At 35.6% G+C, this 19,672-nt stretch overlaps 1 protein-coding gene, 1 non-coding gene and 1 pseudogene across 2 annotated transcripts; 1 reads left to right on the top strand and 2 right to left on the bottom strand.

Moving 5' to 3' along the window:
- Positions 1-212: 212 nt before the first annotated feature.
- On the top strand, positions 213-1,601 carry LOC112420149 (uncharacterized). Its single transcript, XM_039831990.1, has 2 exons — positions 213-864; positions 1,054-1,601. Exons 1-2 carry the CDS (start codon positions 213-215, stop codon positions 1,599-1,601), a joined length of 1,200 nt encoding a protein of 399 aa, XP_039687924.1.
- Positions 1,602-2,858: 1,257 nt separating this feature from the next.
- Positions 2,859-2,938, bottom strand: LOC112420549 (small nucleolar RNA Z266). The gene has a single exon (XR_003010729.1). It is a non-coding gene; the product is annotated as a small nucleolar RNA Z266 (small nucleolar RNA).
- A 6,294-nt stretch (positions 2,939-9,232) lies between these two features.
- Positions 9,233-18,925, bottom strand: LOC11440489 (sister-chromatid cohesion protein 3-like; annotated as a pseudogene).
- Between the last annotated feature and the right edge of the window lie 747 nt (positions 18,926-19,672).

The following is a 19,672-nucleotide window of genomic DNA, read 5'->3' as shown; positions in this document are numbered from 1 at the left end:
TTATCGAAAGTATTGGCTAATAGATTGAGAATGATAATTGGTCGGGTAATATCCAAGTCAAAGACATGCAGATTCTGGATGGTATTTTAATAGCAAATGAGGTGGTCGACGAGGCAAAAAAGACTAAAAAGGAGTTGTTACTTTTTAAAGTTGATTTTGAGAAAGCGTATGATTCCGTTGACTGAGGGTACTTGGATGCGGTAATGCAAAAAATGGCGTTTCCATTGTTGTGGAGGAAGTGGATTAAAGAATGTATAAGCACAACAACTGCATCAATTCTTGTAAATGGAAGTCCTACTGATGAGTTCTCTTTGCATCGGGGATTGCGTCAAGGGGATCCTTTATCACCTTTCCTATTTATGATAGCAGCTGAAGGTTTAAATGTGTTGATGAAATCGGTGGTGGAGAATAATTTGTTTAAGGGATATGTGGTTGGTGCTTCAAACTCGGTGGTGGTTTCTCATTTGCAATTTGCGGATGATACGTTGTTATTAGGTGAAAAGAGTTGGGCTAATGTGAGAGCTTTAAGGGCGGTGTTGACTTTGTTTGCTGAGATGTCTGGTTTAAAAGTGAATTTCAACAAGAGTCTGTTGGTTGGTGTTAATATTGGAGAGTCGTGGTTGTTAGAGGCTGCATCAGTTTTAAATTGTAAAGTGGGCAAAATTCTGTTCTTATATCTTGGTCTATCTATTGGCGGTGATCCTAGAAAATTAGCTTTTTGGGAACCTGTGGTGTCTACTATTAAAACTAGATTGTCGGGGTGGCAAAGTTGTTTTCTATCTTTCGGGGGTCGCTTGGTTCTTCTTAAGTCTGTCCTGACTTCGCTTCCTGTCTATGCACTTTCCTTCTTCAAATCTCCGTCAGGTATAATTTCTCTCATTGAATCTTTGTTTAATAAATTTTTTTGGCGAGGTAGTGAGGATAACAGGAAAATTTCCTGGATCGCTTGGAGCTCTGTTTGTTTAAAAAAGGAGTTTGGAGGTCTGGGGGTGAGGCTGTTGCGGGAATTTAATTTAGCTTTGATGAGTAAATGGTGTTGGCGGTTGTTGATAGATAGAGGTGGGTTTTGGTATAGGGTGTTGGTGGCGAGATATGGTGAGGAGGCAAGGAGGTTGGAGGTTGGGGGCCGGAGTGTATCATCTTGGTGGAAGGAGGTAGCGAAGATTAAGGATGGTGTAGGAGAGGATGATGAGGGATGGTTTGTAGGGAAGGTGTCGAAGTTAGTAGGGGATGGTTCGAACACTTTGTTTTGGTTTGATAGGTGGTTAGGAGATGTTCCGTTTAATAGACGTTTTGCTCGTTTATTTGATTTAACGACGAATAAAATGTGTACGGTGGCTGATATGTATCGATTAGGTTGGGAGGAGGGTGGGGATGCGTGGGTGTGGCGTAGAAGATTGTGGGCTTGGGAAGAGGAGTGTAGGTCTTTACTTGATAATGTTCGTTTGCGTTTGAATGTTTTAGACAGGTGGCAGTGGGATCCAGATACCATTGATGTTTATACAGTGAGAGGGGTTTATCAGATTCTGACAACCTCGGTTTCCAACACGATTGTAAAGACAGACGAATTGGTATGGCATAAGCAAGTACCTTTGAATTAGGTTTCCATTGTAGCCTGGCGGTTGTTGAAGGACAGGTTACCGACCAAAACAAACTTGCAGAGGCGCGATTGTCTTCAAGCTACGGTTAATACTTGTGTGTCAGGTTGTGGAATAGCAGAATCGGCATCACATTTGTTCTTGCATTGCGAGGTTTTCAGTTCTCTTTGGCAGCATATTCGGTCTTGGTTAGGTATATATGGAGCAGATCCTCAAAACTTAGGCGATCACTTCTATCAGTTTATTCATTATTCAGGTTATTCAAAGGCTCGAAGGTCGTTTCTTCGATTGATTTGGCTGCTCTGCGTTTGCCTCTTGTGGACGGAATGAAATAACAGGTTATTTAATAATATAGAGACACCTATTGAGAACCTATTAGAAAAGGTAAAATATCATTCTTTATGGTGGCTAAAGGCTCATAATACTATGTTTGTGTATGGTTCTCATAATTGGTGTTCGGACCCTTTACAGTGTTTGGGAATCGACTGATTTTTGGTATTTTTGTATGACTGTTTCTTATCGGAGTGGCTTCTTTAGTACACCTTGTACCTAGGAGTGTTACACGGCCGAAGTTATTCTATTTCATTTTGATTTCTTCAAAAAAAAACTAAAAGTTATTCTTATGAGTTGACGTTGTTTGCATAGTTTGGAAAAACTTTGCTTAAAGAAACACTCAATTTCTTAAGAAATAAACGTGATCGCAACTCAGAGTCCTAGGGTACAACATACAAGTGGTTGTTCAATGAATCTACAAGAACCAAACCAGTGAAATAAGCCTCAACATAACAGCAATTTGATTAATTAATAATGTTTTAGCTTCTTTCCTACCTATTTTTATTGTTGACTCAATGAAATTTTCATTTTCCAGATATAAATTATTGTGTTGTGGAAAAATAATTAAAATTTTGAATTTTAGAAAAGATGCTAGACATGAGCAGGTACTGGTAATATGAGTAATGAGTAATTTTTGAAATGTCGCAAACATAACTTAAGATAATTAACTATAGACACAGCTCAAATTAGACAAAAATTAGGTAAAAGCATGAATTTATTTATACAATAAACAATCAAAATGAAAATATTTTAAAAAGACAACAGATCAAAATAATTTGAGCAAAAAGTTAAAATGTCAAATATGTTGAGTTCATAAAAGATTTCTCCTTTCAGACATCTATTTGAATCACCATTCTTATATTTAATTCAAAAACTACTAATTAACACACTTCTACACAAGAAAATCCAATAATCTTTTGAAACAAAAATTAGCAAGTCAGACAGTTTGCCTCAAAAAATAGATTTCTCCTTTCATACATCTAATTGAATCATCATACTTGCATATTGTCCGATTTTCTACCAAAGAAAATTAACATTACATCTGAAAAAAGTTAAATAAATATTACCACTTGCTAGCTGAGACATTAATAAAGCACCAATGAGTTTGTTCAAAAAAAAAATAAAGCACCAAAGAAACTGAAATTGAAACAGATAAATCTTAGGTCAAAACTTACAAGAAGCCAATAACCAAAGATATTAAACATTGATAGAAATGACAGATCCAATGATAAAGGGTCTATGCCTCAAATATAAATAAAAAATAAGTGGTGAAAAAGAGAATTCCCAGAAGGAAAACCCTAATATGAAACCCTAAAGAGTAATTTAATTTAGCACAGCAATGACTCAAAACGCTTTCATTTTATTTGAAAGGCGATCTTAAGGGCTGTGCTTAAACATCAAATCAATGATAAAAACCAGTAGAAGCAAAATCCTTAATGTGAAATCCAATCTTCAAGGTAACATAACACTCATGTTAAATTGAGTGTGTAACGTATGAATATTTTTTTTGGCTTTTGCACCAGTTTCCGACCCACAAAAGATGGACGACTAATCCGGCTCGTGCGTAGAGGTAGAGGCATGCGCACTGGCCAAGCATTGTTCCTCTGGGAATCAAACCTGGTATTCCCCGTACGTCATTGGAAGGAGCTACCACTGGAGCCCAAACAACTTGGTTTCAATTACAACTCCATCCCGCCGGTGTACAATTTTTTAGAATTTTGGATGTTTTTAATTTGACTATATACTACGATTCATATTATTTTATGAGTTAATTTTAAAAGATTTAGACCATAGTTTTATTTCAATTGTGATGTTTTTATTGTCTTTTCATAGTTAAAGTGCAGGTAATGGGTGCGGGTATGGGCACTTAGGTACCCATAAAGTATGGGGAGGGGCACTAAAGTTGTTGCCCACGAGGGTACGGGCACAGGTATATGTAATTTTTACAAATGCGGGTATGAAGATGGGCATTATAGTACCCTACCCATTGCCATCCCTACATGGAGAGATATCTGCAAATATCCATGGATACCTCAAAATTTATGAATTACCCGAACGGATATGGAGCAAACACATATATAACACAAATCCAATGGGGCTCATGTATACAGGGACGGACCAGAAAGTTTAATTAGTGTAGACCATATATATAACATTTATTTTCTTAAAGCATAAATATGCATTATAATCGTTCTCTACAATTTTTTCATATTCTTGAATTATTAAATGATTTTCGCATTTGTAATCTCAATAAAAACATCACTCACTATAAGTAATTAAACAATTTTCAGTTGCTGCAGTTGTCACATTTATAACTCTAAAAATAAATATACCAACAAAAAGATAAGCACTACCAAAACTAATAATATAAATTCATTCAAATAATCACAACTCATTCCCGCTTGTGCCTTTGGAGGAAGGTAAAATTAATTACCTTTGTAAGTACTCTTTGAATCCGAAGGTCTTCCCTGTCTTGGACTGGGGCACCATCCCCTCATCCTAAAATTTTTATAACAAAAAAAATAAAAATAAGCACTACCAAAATAATTATATATATTTTGTGTTATTAAATTGTTAAAATAAATAGTATCTCTACCCCTCAGTCCCTTGCCCCTCTCTCTTTGCTGTGCCGTTTGTGTATATATATTAATCTATATCCTTCTATTAAACAAAAAAAAAGTTACGATATTCAACTACACGTACATGCAAAAGGTAATAACAAAACATCTCATACTATAATCAACACAATTACTACTAGTTTTTTATTTTATGAATTCTGCCCATTACCTAAATGAATTCGCTCATTCCTAAAATAAATGACTAAAATGCCTCTACGCATGTTAACATGCGTTAGTGCAAACTATAACGTAACTTAAGATAAGTAGCGTGACTTAAAATGTGTTAGTGTTATTTGTGAGTTACTTATCGAATGCTTAGCGCAAGTTAACATGCGCTAGTGTATTGTGCAACGTGAGTTAACTTACGTTGCCATTTGCACTAGCGTGAGTTAACTCACGTTCATAGCAGACAACATAAACTGCAATAAATGCAGTGCAGTAAGAGAACTGAAACTTGAAAAGTGTAGAATGACCCGTAATCACGCCACATTCATAACTTAACCGAATTACGTCAGTTTAACAAGATTATCGGATAATATGACATAATCGATCTAAATTACTCAAAAACATCGTTTTTCTCACAATCACGTAATCACACATAAACGATCCAAATTCGCCGGTAATTACCCGTAATAATTTAAACACACTTTATGACACGTAAACGATCCAAAATAATTCATTTCATATATTTATATAATATTAGTTACATATTGACCATAAATATCAAAATTACACAACCGGCCACAAAAAAATAGGATGAACACCGACCGACCCAAAAGTGTCATAACCTATCTAACTAGACTAGTGATAGTGCATATTCTTCTTCTTCATCCATGACTTCGATCTCTTGCTTTGGCTTTTCCGGAGTGTCCAAATTAATAGGGTTGTGCTCATTTGTTGGTTACTTTGGCGGCATCGGCTCCTTAGACATGAGCTCATCCAAGGCGGCTTGCCTATCCAAAAACTAAAAAAGCCATTGCTCCGCCACACAAATCTTGTGAGTCATCCACTCCTTAGAAGGAGGTGGTAGCGGACAATTTTCTTTCAACTTCACATGAAGAAAGTGTTCCGGAATTAAGCAAAGGCACATTATGTTGGAATGTGGATTAAGTGGTGGAGCACTCCGGATTGGGAAATATGTCTCACATGCACCACCCATTTTGGGCAAACTCAATTGAACAACGGGTCTATTGTAGCAACTAGTAATTATGTGACCCATATCCGGAGTGCTCAACCACTTATCCGATGGCGCATCACCATTTTTACTTGTTGGAGAGTGTAAACCATCGAAGATCTCTTTGTAACGCCTCTCGGTAGCATAAAACGGCAAGTAGTCACTCTTGTGATTTTTCAACTCATTAATAAGTGCATGACGAACCAAAACATGACTATCCTCATTCAATCCCATGTGCCTATCTACGACCCGAAAACCACAATTACCATCCCCTTTAACATTCACAATATCTTCAACGAAAGGTGTCATGAGATTTGGAATTCGTGAAATGTATGGTATTTGCAAATAAGGTTCCTGTTTTGAAGTAGGAATTGAATTTTGTGAGCGGGACCAAGTGCCAAGACGTGAACCTTTAGTCTTTGGAACATTACTCTTGCCATGTGAGCATTGACTATCGGGATTTTGAGCATCAATAGTCTCCCACCTAGAGGGAATTCGACCCGTGGACCTCATTTTCGATGTAGACTTCACCCTTTTAGGTGCCCCCTTGGTGGCCAATTTTCTCATAGGTGGCTTCAACATTGTTTCCTCTGGAAATCCAAGTTTACGCAATTTGTATTTGATCAAGAGATTCATCTTGTAAGGGGCCCTCTTGATATGTTTTTGAACGGCGTCCCATTCCTCCATAACGGAAAAATTGGCATCAACCTCTTCTCCAATTATACTTAGACTTCGCCAATGAGGGTGTATTTCATCCAAAAGAATAGACAATTTTTTCTTTCTCTTCTCGACAAGAATACAAGCACAAGGCAACCCGAGCGTTGCCATTTGCACACAACCACAATCTTCTTTAGCAAACCCAAATCTCCTAGGGCGTTCAAATTCATCATCAATGAAACCCAAAGCAGCCTTAGAGACATACCCCTCCAACTCCAAGAATAATTTGTTTTTTTGTATTTGTGTACCATGACGGTTATGCTCCTCCCAAAACTCCCTTGTATCTCACCCAATTGGTTTTTCAACATTTTGTCAATTTCATCCCAACATGATGCTAAGTCTCCCATGCTACTTCTCAAGTACCTTTTCAATTGTGCATGAGCCGATTCAACAATGTTGGTGCTTCTACACCCTAGATGCAAGTATTTATTCGTCCATGCCCTCACAAAATGCTTCTTAAGGGGCAAAACAGTTTGCTCAACATATTTAACAAACAATGGAAACGGTCCGCATACCTCATCTTTGAATGTCAACCATGCAATTATATTGCAAATGAATCCTCCGTAGGAGAGTTAACCACATCTCTTCAAGCCCTCACTATTTTCTTAACAAGCTCACATTGCTTGTCATCATCTGCTTCCTTCGCATCTTTGTTAACAACTTTTCCTTTTCCTTTCTTTGGCTTGGCATTGACTCTACAATTTGTGATGCACCTACCTTTGACATTCTTTCCAATATGAAAGTAGCAAAGTACATGGTCCGTTTTAGGGAGAACTTCGGCAACGGCTTTCATCAAAGCGGGGACCCTATTGGTGACAATCACCTTAGGCATGTTGTTTTTTGAGGTCAAAAGACCAACCAACATCTTAAGTGTCCATATGAATTTATTCTCTCTTTCAAAGGAAAGAAATGCAAACGCAACCGAATAGGTCAATTTGGTAGAGGTGACACCAACAATCTCAAATAAAGGCATTCGGTAGGTATTGGTTTTGTAGGTGGAGTCCATGACCAAAACGGTGGGAAGAGTGTTGAGCATATCAATTGATTTTGGGTGAGCAAAGAATAAATCTTCAAGTGTGGTTTCCTCGCTATTAGCTCTTGTGAAGTAGACATATTGATGCTTCTCCGACTCTTTAATTGATAGATATTTGGCAAGTGTACTAAAATCTATCAAAGTAGTAATAAAGTTCGTATCCACGAGGACCGTTGTTAATTTCTACTTAGCAAGTTCGTTAAAATAAAGGATGTAGTAAATTTATGGGTTGCCTTAGGCAGCTGAATTTGGTGCATAAAATGTAAATGAGATGCAATTAAATTGGTTTGGAATTTATAATAAAACATATAATCAAGCCTTTGAATCCTCTATTGTTCACGGTGAATAATTTTCTCATCTTCTCTCTCAATGTTCACCTAACTCTATGACGGATTAACTAAATAGTTTTGATCAATCTCTTGACTCAAAACTCTTTCCTAAGTTATAACTTTTTAATCTCTTAAACCAATTGAATAACCGCGGAAGCAATAACAGAACGTTAATTCATATGTCATAATCCTCAATTTCCTATCTCTAGGTTCCTATGTTGAATTAAACATAATTACTATTTCAGGATTAAAAGCTAGGGTTAATAGTCATTCAATTCCTAAGATCAATTTATGTAATTGGAAGAAGCTAGGGTTAATAGTCATGCAAAGCAATCATATGAAAAGCAACAAACACAAATAATTCTGAATAAAGACTAGGATTCCATTGAATTAAGGAGAGTTTAAACAAATTACATGGTTCATAGATCACAATAGATTCATCTCATGACTCGATTAATCTAGGAGCTTAGCTACTCATGTTCATAGAAATAAACAACATAAAAAGAAAACAAAACCGAGAGTTTCATAGTTGCCGACGTTGCTCTTGAATTTCTCTTTCCGATTGATGTTGTTGTGTGCATGCCGTAGCTGCTACCGTTGTGCGTGATGCTTTGTGCCTGTTTTATTTTCCCAAAACGTGAATCCCCCTTTTGGTCTTGTGCGGCTGCTTCTTATATAGCCTCTGTAACCTATTTTGCTCTTTTCTTTGCTCCAAAAGCTATTCCTTTTCCATTTGCCGTAACAACTTGGTGGCCCATCTCTTTTAGTTCTAGCTCTTACCATCCTTTTGTTTTATTCACACCACCAACAATAAAAACTTGCTCACATGACCATTGACATAATTTAATCAGCCAAGATTTTCTTTCCTTGATTCTATGAACACTAAATATAATAATAACAACATAACATAGTACTTGACTCAATAAATTAAAAAATGACAATTTATTTATAATAACTCTAAATTAAATACTAAATTAATTAAAATAAACTAAAAACTTAATTAAAAAGACTCTAAAAATGTGGTATGACGAACTGTCATCAGTAATCAAGTATTGCAACTAAGTCTTGTCCTCTCTTTGATGAGTGTCACACTTTCTTTGTTTTTTTTTTCCCTTCAAATCCGTGAGAATATTCCTAGGCTTTGCCAAGCTCTTTGTCATGTCGATAACTCTTTGCTTCTCCTCCTCTCTTAGGCGACCCGCAAGAAGGTGGCTGGATAAATTTGGTGCCAAGTCATGGTTGTGAACTCCACAAAGCATTGCAATCCACCATTCTTGTGTTTTTTTTTAAAGAAACATTTCAACCTAAACGGACAATTACACTTCCTTGAGCCCGTGCCTTTAAGCTTCGGTTTCTTCCTCGTCTTAGGTGGCCTGTATTCACCACTCCTCTCACATTGCATCATCATGTATGGCACTATACCACTAGATTTATCTATAGAAATTGTAAATCGCCCTACCCGCTTGTCGACGAACCCAACCAAGTAATTCTTCTCGATCTTTCCATCTTTCATTTGTTGTAAAAAATGACCCGGTGTTTACTTGAATAACACAAACACCGGTAGGTACCGGTTTAGGCTTCTCTTCAAAGTTACCGGTAGGTACCGGTTTTGCTTGGTTGTGAACTATGTGAGCTTCAACTTGAAAAGAAATTTTCACTTTAAACTTCACATCATTGGTTAGTTTGCCTTCACCGGAACCTACGCCGGAAGCTTTGTTTTTGCCCGGTTTCGGTTCAACGCCATCCTCCGCCACATTTTCAACCATGCCACTCAATGTCTACTCAATAAAAAAAACAAAGAAAAAATAAATAAGTGACTTGTGCGGCAAGCAAAGCAAATAAAAAATGTGGCGCAAAATTTCAAATTTTGGGCTACTGTGAGTAGCGTGGGTTAACTCACGCTAGTGCTATCTACCTACGCAACTTAAGTCACGTTTCCCTTACAATTAGCGTGAGTTAACTCACGTTGAGCCCTACGCCTATTGAAACGAAAAGCGAAACTACCAACAAAACCAGCAAAAATGAAAAAGTTTTGACGATACATTACCTGTTCTTTGATGCTTGATGAGCGTAGAAACTTGTTTCCTGACAATTTACAATGATTTGGAATGAAGATTTTCACCCAAAATTTCGCACTTTTGGAGGTTTTTGGAGGTGGAGGGAAAGAAAAAATGGAGCTTGTGGTTGCCTGCTGGGTTTTGAATGAAAATAGTACTTAACGCAAGTTAACATGCGCTACGTGACTTAACTCACGTTGCGTGACTTAAGTTACGTTCTCCTTATAACTAGCGCATGTTAACTCACGCTACGCAAGTTAACATGCGTAGGGGCATTTTTGACTTTTACTTTGGGAATGAGCGATACTGTTTGGGTAATGAGCAGAATTCTTATCTTATTTTCCAAATGTAGTGAGGGCCCAAGCCCACTGTGGGCTCTACCTGGGTCCGTCCCTGCATGTATCGTATTATCCATGTTCATAAATACTCATTGTCATCCCTAATCATTTGACACATCCTTTTTTTTTTGTCAAGTAGCCAAGTGGCTAGAGCTCACACAATTTAATTGTGGAGAAGTTGTGTCTGGGGTTTGAACCCCAACCCCTACATATAAAATGCAATATCCCTATCACTGAGCTAAGCTCACGGGGTTTGGCACATCTTTAATATGAGTGTGTGTGTGTGTGTGTGTGTGTATATATATATATATAATTAGTCTTGATGTATAACTAAGTTTATGTAATTAATGAAGGGCTATCACTTGACTCATCTTTGAACTCAATTTGGTGCAAAATGATGGGAGTAGATTTGCAAGTTTTCTGCATAAAGTTAGATAATGTCAACCTTCATAGTGACATTATGGAGAAGATAATGGTAATTTTTCAGTTGAGACTGACTGTCAAGAGGCATACACATCTCACTAACATACTTTCACCGGTAAGGCTATCAATCTTTAATTAAATAGGATAGGATATATTCCACTATCATGAATGGAACAAGTTGAATTTTCTAAGCGATATCTAGATCTTGATTTAATTTCTAAGGAATATATTCCACTGTCAAGTTGAATAGGATACTTTCACAAGTTGAAAAAGTTGAATTTTCTAAGGCATGAATATCTCAATTCAATAAGCACATCTAGATCTTGATTTGGTAATATGAGATATCTGTTGTTCTATAAGCAGATTTATCTACAGCTCCCACAGAATTCCCTGCCTTTGTCGGACCTTTGATTTCCTGCCTAGAAAATCTCAGCGACCTTAACTTTGATGACCGATGATTGAAATGGAAAAGGAGCATCTTCATCCACCTCCTCTTGCCTGACCTTGTGCGTTTTGTTCGGATACACTAATGTAATCCTCATCTTCACTTGAGCTACGGTCTTTAAAAACCTTCTTACCTTGCATGTTTTGCATTTTCCATGGACAACCCTGGCGCTTAGCAGAAACCCTTTCTTTATCATCAGAAAAATGATTAGCCTTGTTAGTCTACTCTTTACACTAAATATACCAATTACCAATATCTAAAAGCACATCAAATTACTAAGAATAAGAAAATTACTAATATTGTGAAAACTAAAAATTATTGCAAGAAGCGGCTAAAAATTTAATGATTAAGATTAAAATAAAATATATGCACATGTATTTTTTGACAGAAATATATGCACGTGTATAACAATGTTAAAACCTCAAATATTGGTTATTATCAATGTATCCACTCATTAGTTTTTAAAAATGTGATCAGAAGTTTTACAATCTCAGCCACATCTGTTCCATGCATTACAAAATGAGAAATAATCTCAGGAGCAAGATAATCCTGCTTTAGTAATAACCCCAAAATTTTGGCATTAAAATAAATTTTACTGGTAAGAAGTACAATTTCGCCAAGAAATTGGCAATTTTCATAACTCAATAATAATAATTTACCTTTGGGACAACATCATTAGTAATCAGCTTGCATGCAGCAATTAAAACAGCACATCTATTTGACCCCTCTGATTATTCTTTAGTTACATCGTCATCTTCTACCTCATCTAAAAATCTATAGGTAAATGAACAGACTTCCAGCATTATAAACAAGATGAGCACACAATAGAAATACGAAGGATCAAAGATGCATCAATGTGTATTTAGTCATTTTGTAATGGTTGAGATATTGTAAGATATTGAAAACTGCGAATTTTATTACTATCTGTGAGACGAGATATTATGGCAATTGTATTTTACAGGAATCTTTCCTTTCTTATTGATTCTTTTCCCTTATCTTGAGGGAGTGGTTAGGTCAGATTAATGTATATATATTGTACTTCACCCTCATTCTATACAACATTTTCAGTCTCAAGTGTAATAATTAGTTTCAGGTAAAATATTCATAGTGAATAGACTATATTTTCGGTCTCAAGTGTAATAATTAGTTTAAAGTAAAAATTAAGAAACATAGGATGAATAGTCCAACTTCTTTAGCATATTTGTTGGGGTTACCTGAAACATTAAGCTGTTGTTGACAAAGTTCCCAGAACTTCTGAAGCTCATATGAATTAGGCTGATATCCTAATCATTCGTGCTCGGTCCTTGAATTTGTCATACTAAGTAAGTGCCATGTTTCGGCAACCACAGTGCATACCGTTGGCAGATGACACATTTTTTCAGACCTCAAGACATAATATATTTACGTTGGAGAAAGAAAAAGGAAAACGAATAAGAGTTCCCTTGCTTTGCCAACAAATTCACTTCTAATTTTATCAAGTTCTGATAACAAAGTATCACGCTTAGACAGGAAAGAATTTATGGATGCAGCAGAAACACTTCCTCCATATATTATGGACATCAAACTCCATGCCAGATGAAAATGCAATAGCTGAAGCAGCAAACCAACAACCTGAATGCGGAATAAGCAGAAAATTAATCAGACAGAAATAAGAATATCGGAGGAAACATAGCACCTTCTATGAGCAACCATTTACTCACCTCATCCTCCACATTCCTATAATTACGTAACACCATTACAATTTCCTCATGTAAGTTATCAATAGACACATATCTAGACAATTGAAGTTCATGCAACCTTCTCAAATTTACAAGAGAATATTCATCACCACCATCCTGCAGCGTCAACTCTATATGTTAACTGTTAAGTTTCTCCTACAGGATCCAAAAGTAACAGAAAAAATGACATCTGAGTAATGATGAGCATACCTCTACTTCTTTAATTGCAGATTTCAACTTATCGATAATTTCATCCTCGAGTTCCTTCAACTTATTTCGAGCAAAATCTTGCAATTCCCCTCGACTTTCTTTGCAACAGAAATTAATTGCCTTAACACAAGCTCTCAGAGGGTCTTTGTCACCATGCTTAAAAAATGCCTCTTTCATAAGCTGGAGGACATTTCTCAAATCCTGAAAAGCATCTGCAAGAAAGATTCTCCAACCTGTTCCTGCCTCTTCAAGGAATAAAGTTCAAGGTTCAAATACAAAATAATTTCTACCAGCAATGACACTTTAGTTTTATCTGAAATAAATTTCCGCAGGAGTAATGGGTAACACTTCATCATGGCAACAGTTATATCCTGTTTATTATTTTCAAATACTTCCTGTCATTTATTAGAGGAGAAGAGATTAGAATCTGCCAACAAGAACAATAAACAAACCTTGTTGCGGAAAGAACATTAATCAATCACCCGTGCAGGAACAACGCAAACACCACAAAAAAGAGTACTCGTAGAGAAATACAGCACGAACAAAATTATCTGTACTATATATAAAACCATGGATTGCGAAAACATTTACATCCCAAAATAAACATTAAGCATTACTTTCTGTTATCAATAGTAGGAACAATCCTCTCTCCAAAAGCCTTCTTCACTGATGCACACAGGAGTCGAACCAAGTTTGTTACACTTTTGTCGGAGATTGAGAAATTTTCGTCAAGGAGCATGTATAAGATGCATTTCCAATCCTGCAAACAAAATATTGAGTACCATCAAGCACGTCGGTAAATCAGATTTAAAAAGTTTTAGGTGTTATTCTTTGGTACAATATCAGAGTGTAGCAATGACAAAGCAAACAGGTCCAATTTTCGCAAGAAAATACATTGTGCAGACACCAGAATGCTGTGAAAAAAATCCAATGTTCCAGATATCTATTCAATTTTGATGCGATCAGCAAGAGTTACAAGCCATTGCAGATCTTCTATCTTTTCACATAACATGTCAAACTCTAAACACTTGTACCTCAACCAGCGTTGTCAAGAGTTCATCCATCGCAGATCTTTGATCCTTTTCGTAGCTTTCAACCCAAAGTTTGACAGCATGAGGAATAAGTTTGCCATTATCTTTGATCACCTCTACATGAAAAAGAAAACATACAAGAAATCAGAAGCAGACCAGTTAAAAAATGGAATAACAAATATCTTAGGGTACAGACTTATTTAAACAATAACAGAAGTAGTAAAGTGTACCAGAGATTCGCGGAGGTTTTGGTTTCGGATTGGAATATTTGGCCGATCTCTCTCGCTTCACATGCTCCTCGGAGGGTGGAGCTGGATTTTCCATGATCTTGCAACACAAGAAAAGCGGTTTCAAAATTGAAGCAGTAGCTTGTTACTTGAAATGGATTCTGAAATAAAAGAAATTACTTGAATCATGCGATTTTGAAGGGTTAGGGTTTTATAATTCTTTCAAACTTTTAAACCGTTGCCAATTGGTCCCTTTCTTACATATTCTGAATTGATGTATCAAATTTTTTAAATTTCATTATCCGATCAAATGTTTAAGAATAATTTTTCAAATTTCAGCTCTACTCCCTTTCCAACTAGCCGACCCTAATTTTCAGATAGGTATCCCGGTCACTCTAATTTTATCATATTATTTAGAGACATTTTGTCGTTATATGCTATTAATTTGAATTTTGTAAATTTGTTCGTAGATTGTCTTTTTTATCATTGTTGAATGATGTAATCTAACGAATGAATATCATTTTGTTTTGTAAAGAAAATAATTTCAAGGAGAAAACCATAACAGAGATGTATACAGGTCCGCCAAGTCCACGCTCATAACACCAAATGCAAGGATGTACACCCCACCACACCTCTTACCACAAAATGCAATCTCTAGGATCCCAACACCATTCAAAGTATATACAAGACGGAATCTTCAATCTATTCAAGCTCCATTGCCATGACAACACCTTCACCTCCTTTACTAACTCTTCAACCCCTTTCACCTCATCGTTGAAAATTCTTTTATTCCTAGCATTCCAAATCACCCAAAGAGTTGCATACAAAATTAACCACATGCCGAGTCTTCCCTTTTTATTTCTCCCTTCCTCGGTTCAACATTCAAAGTGAATAAATAAATTTGGAGGCGATAAGAAAGAGAAGCCCAGCCACCCCATAATGTAGGACCATATTTTGCAAGCCGCACCTCGCAATGAATAAAAATATGATCGGCCGTTTCCAGTGAAGTATTGGTGCAAAACACTCAAGATACCAGTGAGTTTTCCGGTTTCGGTCAAGCAACAATTGCTAAGAAAAAGCCATTACCTTAGGAGGTGCCAGACTTTTCCAAACTGAAGCAAAAACGTTACTCTCCGACCCACCACCAATTTCCTCTGGTAACAGCAACACCTCCAATATCTTGTAAGCGGACTGGACTGTAAACCTCCCATTCTCCTCCTTACTCCACTTGTCCCATTTGTCAGAGAGGTGATTTAGGGTCAATTTTGACTCAAAAATCACCCATGAGTTGTTTGTCCTTCCTCATAATTGAATAAGTGATTTCACATATTTCCTGTTTTTTTTTCGTTTGTTTTTGTGATTTCGTCGTCTCTTAACGACTCTGTTTGTTTTGATTCCTCGTCTTTGTGTGGTGTGTTTTTTATTTCCAGTCTTAGTGCAATGTTTACTTGATTCAGGTTGAAATATTAACTTTGAGCAAGTGCATATTCGATCAATGACAATGACTTTGACATCGTCAACGTTGCAGATCCGGAGACATGAGTATTCTAGAGACTTGAATATAGTCATATTATTAGTCATATTTGTAGGTATAGATATTTTACCGTTTTATGCTATTAACATGGATGTTGTAAGTTTGTTAACTGATTCATCCTTTTTTTTAGTGAATTTAGATTTGCATTGTATCGATGTACTTTATCAACTTGAATGAATGATTAACATTTATTTTTGTAAAAAAAAAAAAAAAATGGTCCTCCTCCATCGAGAAAGTACACCCATCCAATAAACTCGCCAATTGATGTTGCAATTCTTGAAGCTTTCTCCCTTCAGCTAGAAGTAAAATAAAGGTTTAATTAATGATTTCATCTTTAAGTTATTTATTGGTTACATTTTGGTCTCAAAGTTATTAACATTACAATTTGGTCCTTTAAGTTAAAATCTATTAGCCAAATAAATCCTCACCGTCAGTCTTTTGCCAAAACGTTAAATAGGCACATGTGAACGGTGACGTGACAACTTGCGATGTGTATCCAATTTAGACATTGGCTTAACGGTTTTGACGGTGGAGAATTATTTGGTTGACGGAAGATCACTTAAAGGACCAAATTGTAACGTTAATAACTTATGGGACTAAAATGTAACCAATAAATAACTTAATAGACCACATCATTAATTAAGCCTAAAATAAACTATATATTGGAGTTGCATTTGATTTTTTTTCCCGAAATTTAAAAATTTGAGAAATAAAAGCTCAATTTATTACTCATGCTAAAATTATGAAAGAGTTATGCTTCACTTCAGCTAGAAGGCTCTAGTGTTGATATACACCAGATTGGCTTCAATAATTCAATTTCAAAATTGGTAAGATTGGATTCACTTCATTTTTATTTTTTTATTGCAAAATAAAAAATGTGGCTGCTGGGATTCAAGCAAAATAACAAAGTACCAACATTAATTTCCTAAAAATTTCGTTTCATTTGGTCTTTTTTTAACATTCCTGTGATATAGCTTAACAAGTATAATTATGTTTTCAACTACCACCTAACCTTTCAATCTATAATTCTACTAAGTTGAAAAGATTAGTCAGGATGTTAAGTTGTACAAGAAATCTCCTATTCCCTTGAAATCCATTTATGATTTATGTCATGTTGCTTCTCAGCAACAACCTGCAATGCAACACAAAACTTAGTCAGGATGTTACTCACAACCTTAATGAACAGCATTTTCCATCAACATGGTATTGAAAATTAAATTTGTTTGAGGTAATATTTGATTTGAGCTTTTGATCCTTATATAATTTGGTATAATTATAACTGTTACACACAAATATCTTGGTACAAAGAAAATTGCAATTTCCACCTACCTGAACTTTAAACGAACCAATAATATTCCATAGATTCTGTTGTGTATCATGTGCTAATGGTAATTTCACAGATTTCAAAGTAATTGATATGAATTTTAAATCACTTTCAATGCCACTAATGGAGTTTACATAGAAAATGAAAATGGTTATGTTCTAGCTTTCCCAAATGGAACAATGTAAGTCAGCACATGATATCAATTTAATTGATATAAATTCAGATATACAACTTAAAAAATAAAAAATAAAAATTGATATCTCGCCAAACACGATCATTTTCTACAAGCAGGTACCAACTGATAACTATATTTCTATGCAATAATCAAGTAAAAGAAAAACAAAGTAACAACATCAATGTCCTAAAATGCATGTTTCATTTGGTCTTCTTTATAAATAACATGTAAACAATCAATAAGCTTTCAGTTTTATGAGTTAATAATGTTTTTAACAAAGGCCTAACCTTGTCATCTTCAATTTCTTATGCACTTTCTCGAGTCGGCTAATTCTCTGTTCAAGTTCCGCTATGATTACTTCAAATAAATTGATATAACTTTCAGTTTGAGTCTTAGACTGGCAGATTGTATCACCTAACAGCCTTGCTTCTTTGCTCTCATTTCCATCACCTTTGAACTCAACATCTTCCAAGACATGCTTACAATCCTCACCAGATATCAAAAGAGCATCTACATTTTTCTCAGCTATGAAAGCATCTTCAACGAGAACATAGTTTTCAAAAGTTTAGGAATTGAACCAGAAGGAACATCCTCATCAACAATATTACCACCGTTGTAGTTTTTCCAACCATCATCACAAGATTTTCCAAAAGTAACAGTGTCACAAGCAGCATGATCCGGAATCTCAGCATGTGGTCTACATTTTAATGAACTTACACTTCTTTTCTGTGGCACAGCATTCTTAACGGAAACCTGGGGACCCAATACCGATTTCTCCCACCACTTTGCATAACATGTGATAATATCGGCCTCAAAAAATCTAGATTGAAAGTATAAACTTGTATCATAAAAGGGTCTGGAGTAATTTTTCCAAGCAATGACTTGAGATTCATTGAATCTAGACACATAACCAGGAACATCTTGATCAAATTCAAATTGCATAGCAACTCTATGTGGTAGATATTGCTCTATAAACTCAAACCCAACTAGCTCAGAAACTCTCAAACATATAATAAATGAGAGCATTTGTTTATCGACCAAATCTTTCTAATATGATACCCAAATTTCGTCATTTGGATAAAACAGTCCACACTTATCTGCATATCTAACGTAAGGACGCCAAATAAAATCATCAATAGCCGAGTCTAATGCCAACTTAACATTGTCAACTTTCAAGGCCTTAACCTTATGCCACCTAAACAATAAAGGTTCTCCATGCTTGATCAACATGGGTTGTGGCTCTAAATTTTTGAACCTTTCCCAAACCCAAACTTGAAGCAAGTAAAAGGGTGATTATACATTAACGTCCAACACCAATGGAAATTTATAACGACATTTTTTCAATTCAACAATTTGTTTCTTAAACAAACTCAAATCGTTATATAAGCTAGCCAAAACAGCAGGTGCCAAAGCGATAGTATTTCCTCTAGCAAGACCAATAGCAATAGGAAACAAAGATCTTTTCACATTAAAGTATCTATTAGGAAAAACAAAAATTGACAACCAAGTAGCAAGAAATGCTTCATGCTCAATTTCACTACCTTTATCGATGAAAATATCCATCCACACTGTTGTGGAAGGTGAAAATACTTTTGATAATCCTCTCCTTTGTTTCAATGTTGATGAGCTTCTGTTCCACATCTTGCATTTCCTGATCTTCGAGTGGTTTGAAAACAGGATCACCAAAGAGAGAGTAACCCCCAAAAACCACAACATCCTCTATAGTAATTGTTGCTTCACCAAAGGGAAACACGAATGTATTGGGTCTCAGAACACCATTTGTCAACAACCCCATAAACCAAGTTTGGATCTTTCATTATGCGGCATTTAGTACTCCTAATAGCATCAAAAATTTCAGCTTTCTTCCACACAGATTCATATTTTGGTTGAAGTTGGTCAACCCACTTAACCCATTGTGTGCGTGGGTTACCAAATTCTTAAAACAAACAAACCATATTTGGATGCTTTCAGACATATATTAATTGCTAATTTGATATGGATTATTTATAATGTAAAGGAAGTATAATGTAATAAGCAATTGATCATTAAATGAATGAACTTAAAATGTAATTTTTTACTTATATTAGTGATCGGAGGGTGTACATATACATGTCCTATTTTTAGAATGTGCATTATTTAAGTGACTTAAAATGTTAGTATAATGTGCATTATTTTTATGATTAACTGTGACACGTATCTTGAATCAAATATAGCCGTTAGATTAAAATCAAACAATTTATATTTAATGCTAGGTATTTTTTTGAAGGATTAATGCTCGGTACTTAAATAACTTAAATTACTAGATATCTATATATACGAAGGTATATTATTTCCGTAAACAAAAATGGTAGTATCTAATGTGTAAAACAAATGTTTTTTTTTTTCTTC

Source organism: Medicago truncatula, chromosome 3 (genome assembly GCF_003473485.1).
Source record: "Medicago truncatula cultivar Jemalong A17 chromosome 3, MtrunA17r5.0-ANR, whole genome shotgun sequence".
Classification (NCBI taxonomy): Eukaryota; Viridiplantae; Streptophyta; class Magnoliopsida; order Fabales; family Fabaceae; genus Medicago; species Medicago truncatula.
Note: the sequence above shows the minus strand (reverse complement) of the source record. Positions and strands in the feature narration are given on the sequence as shown.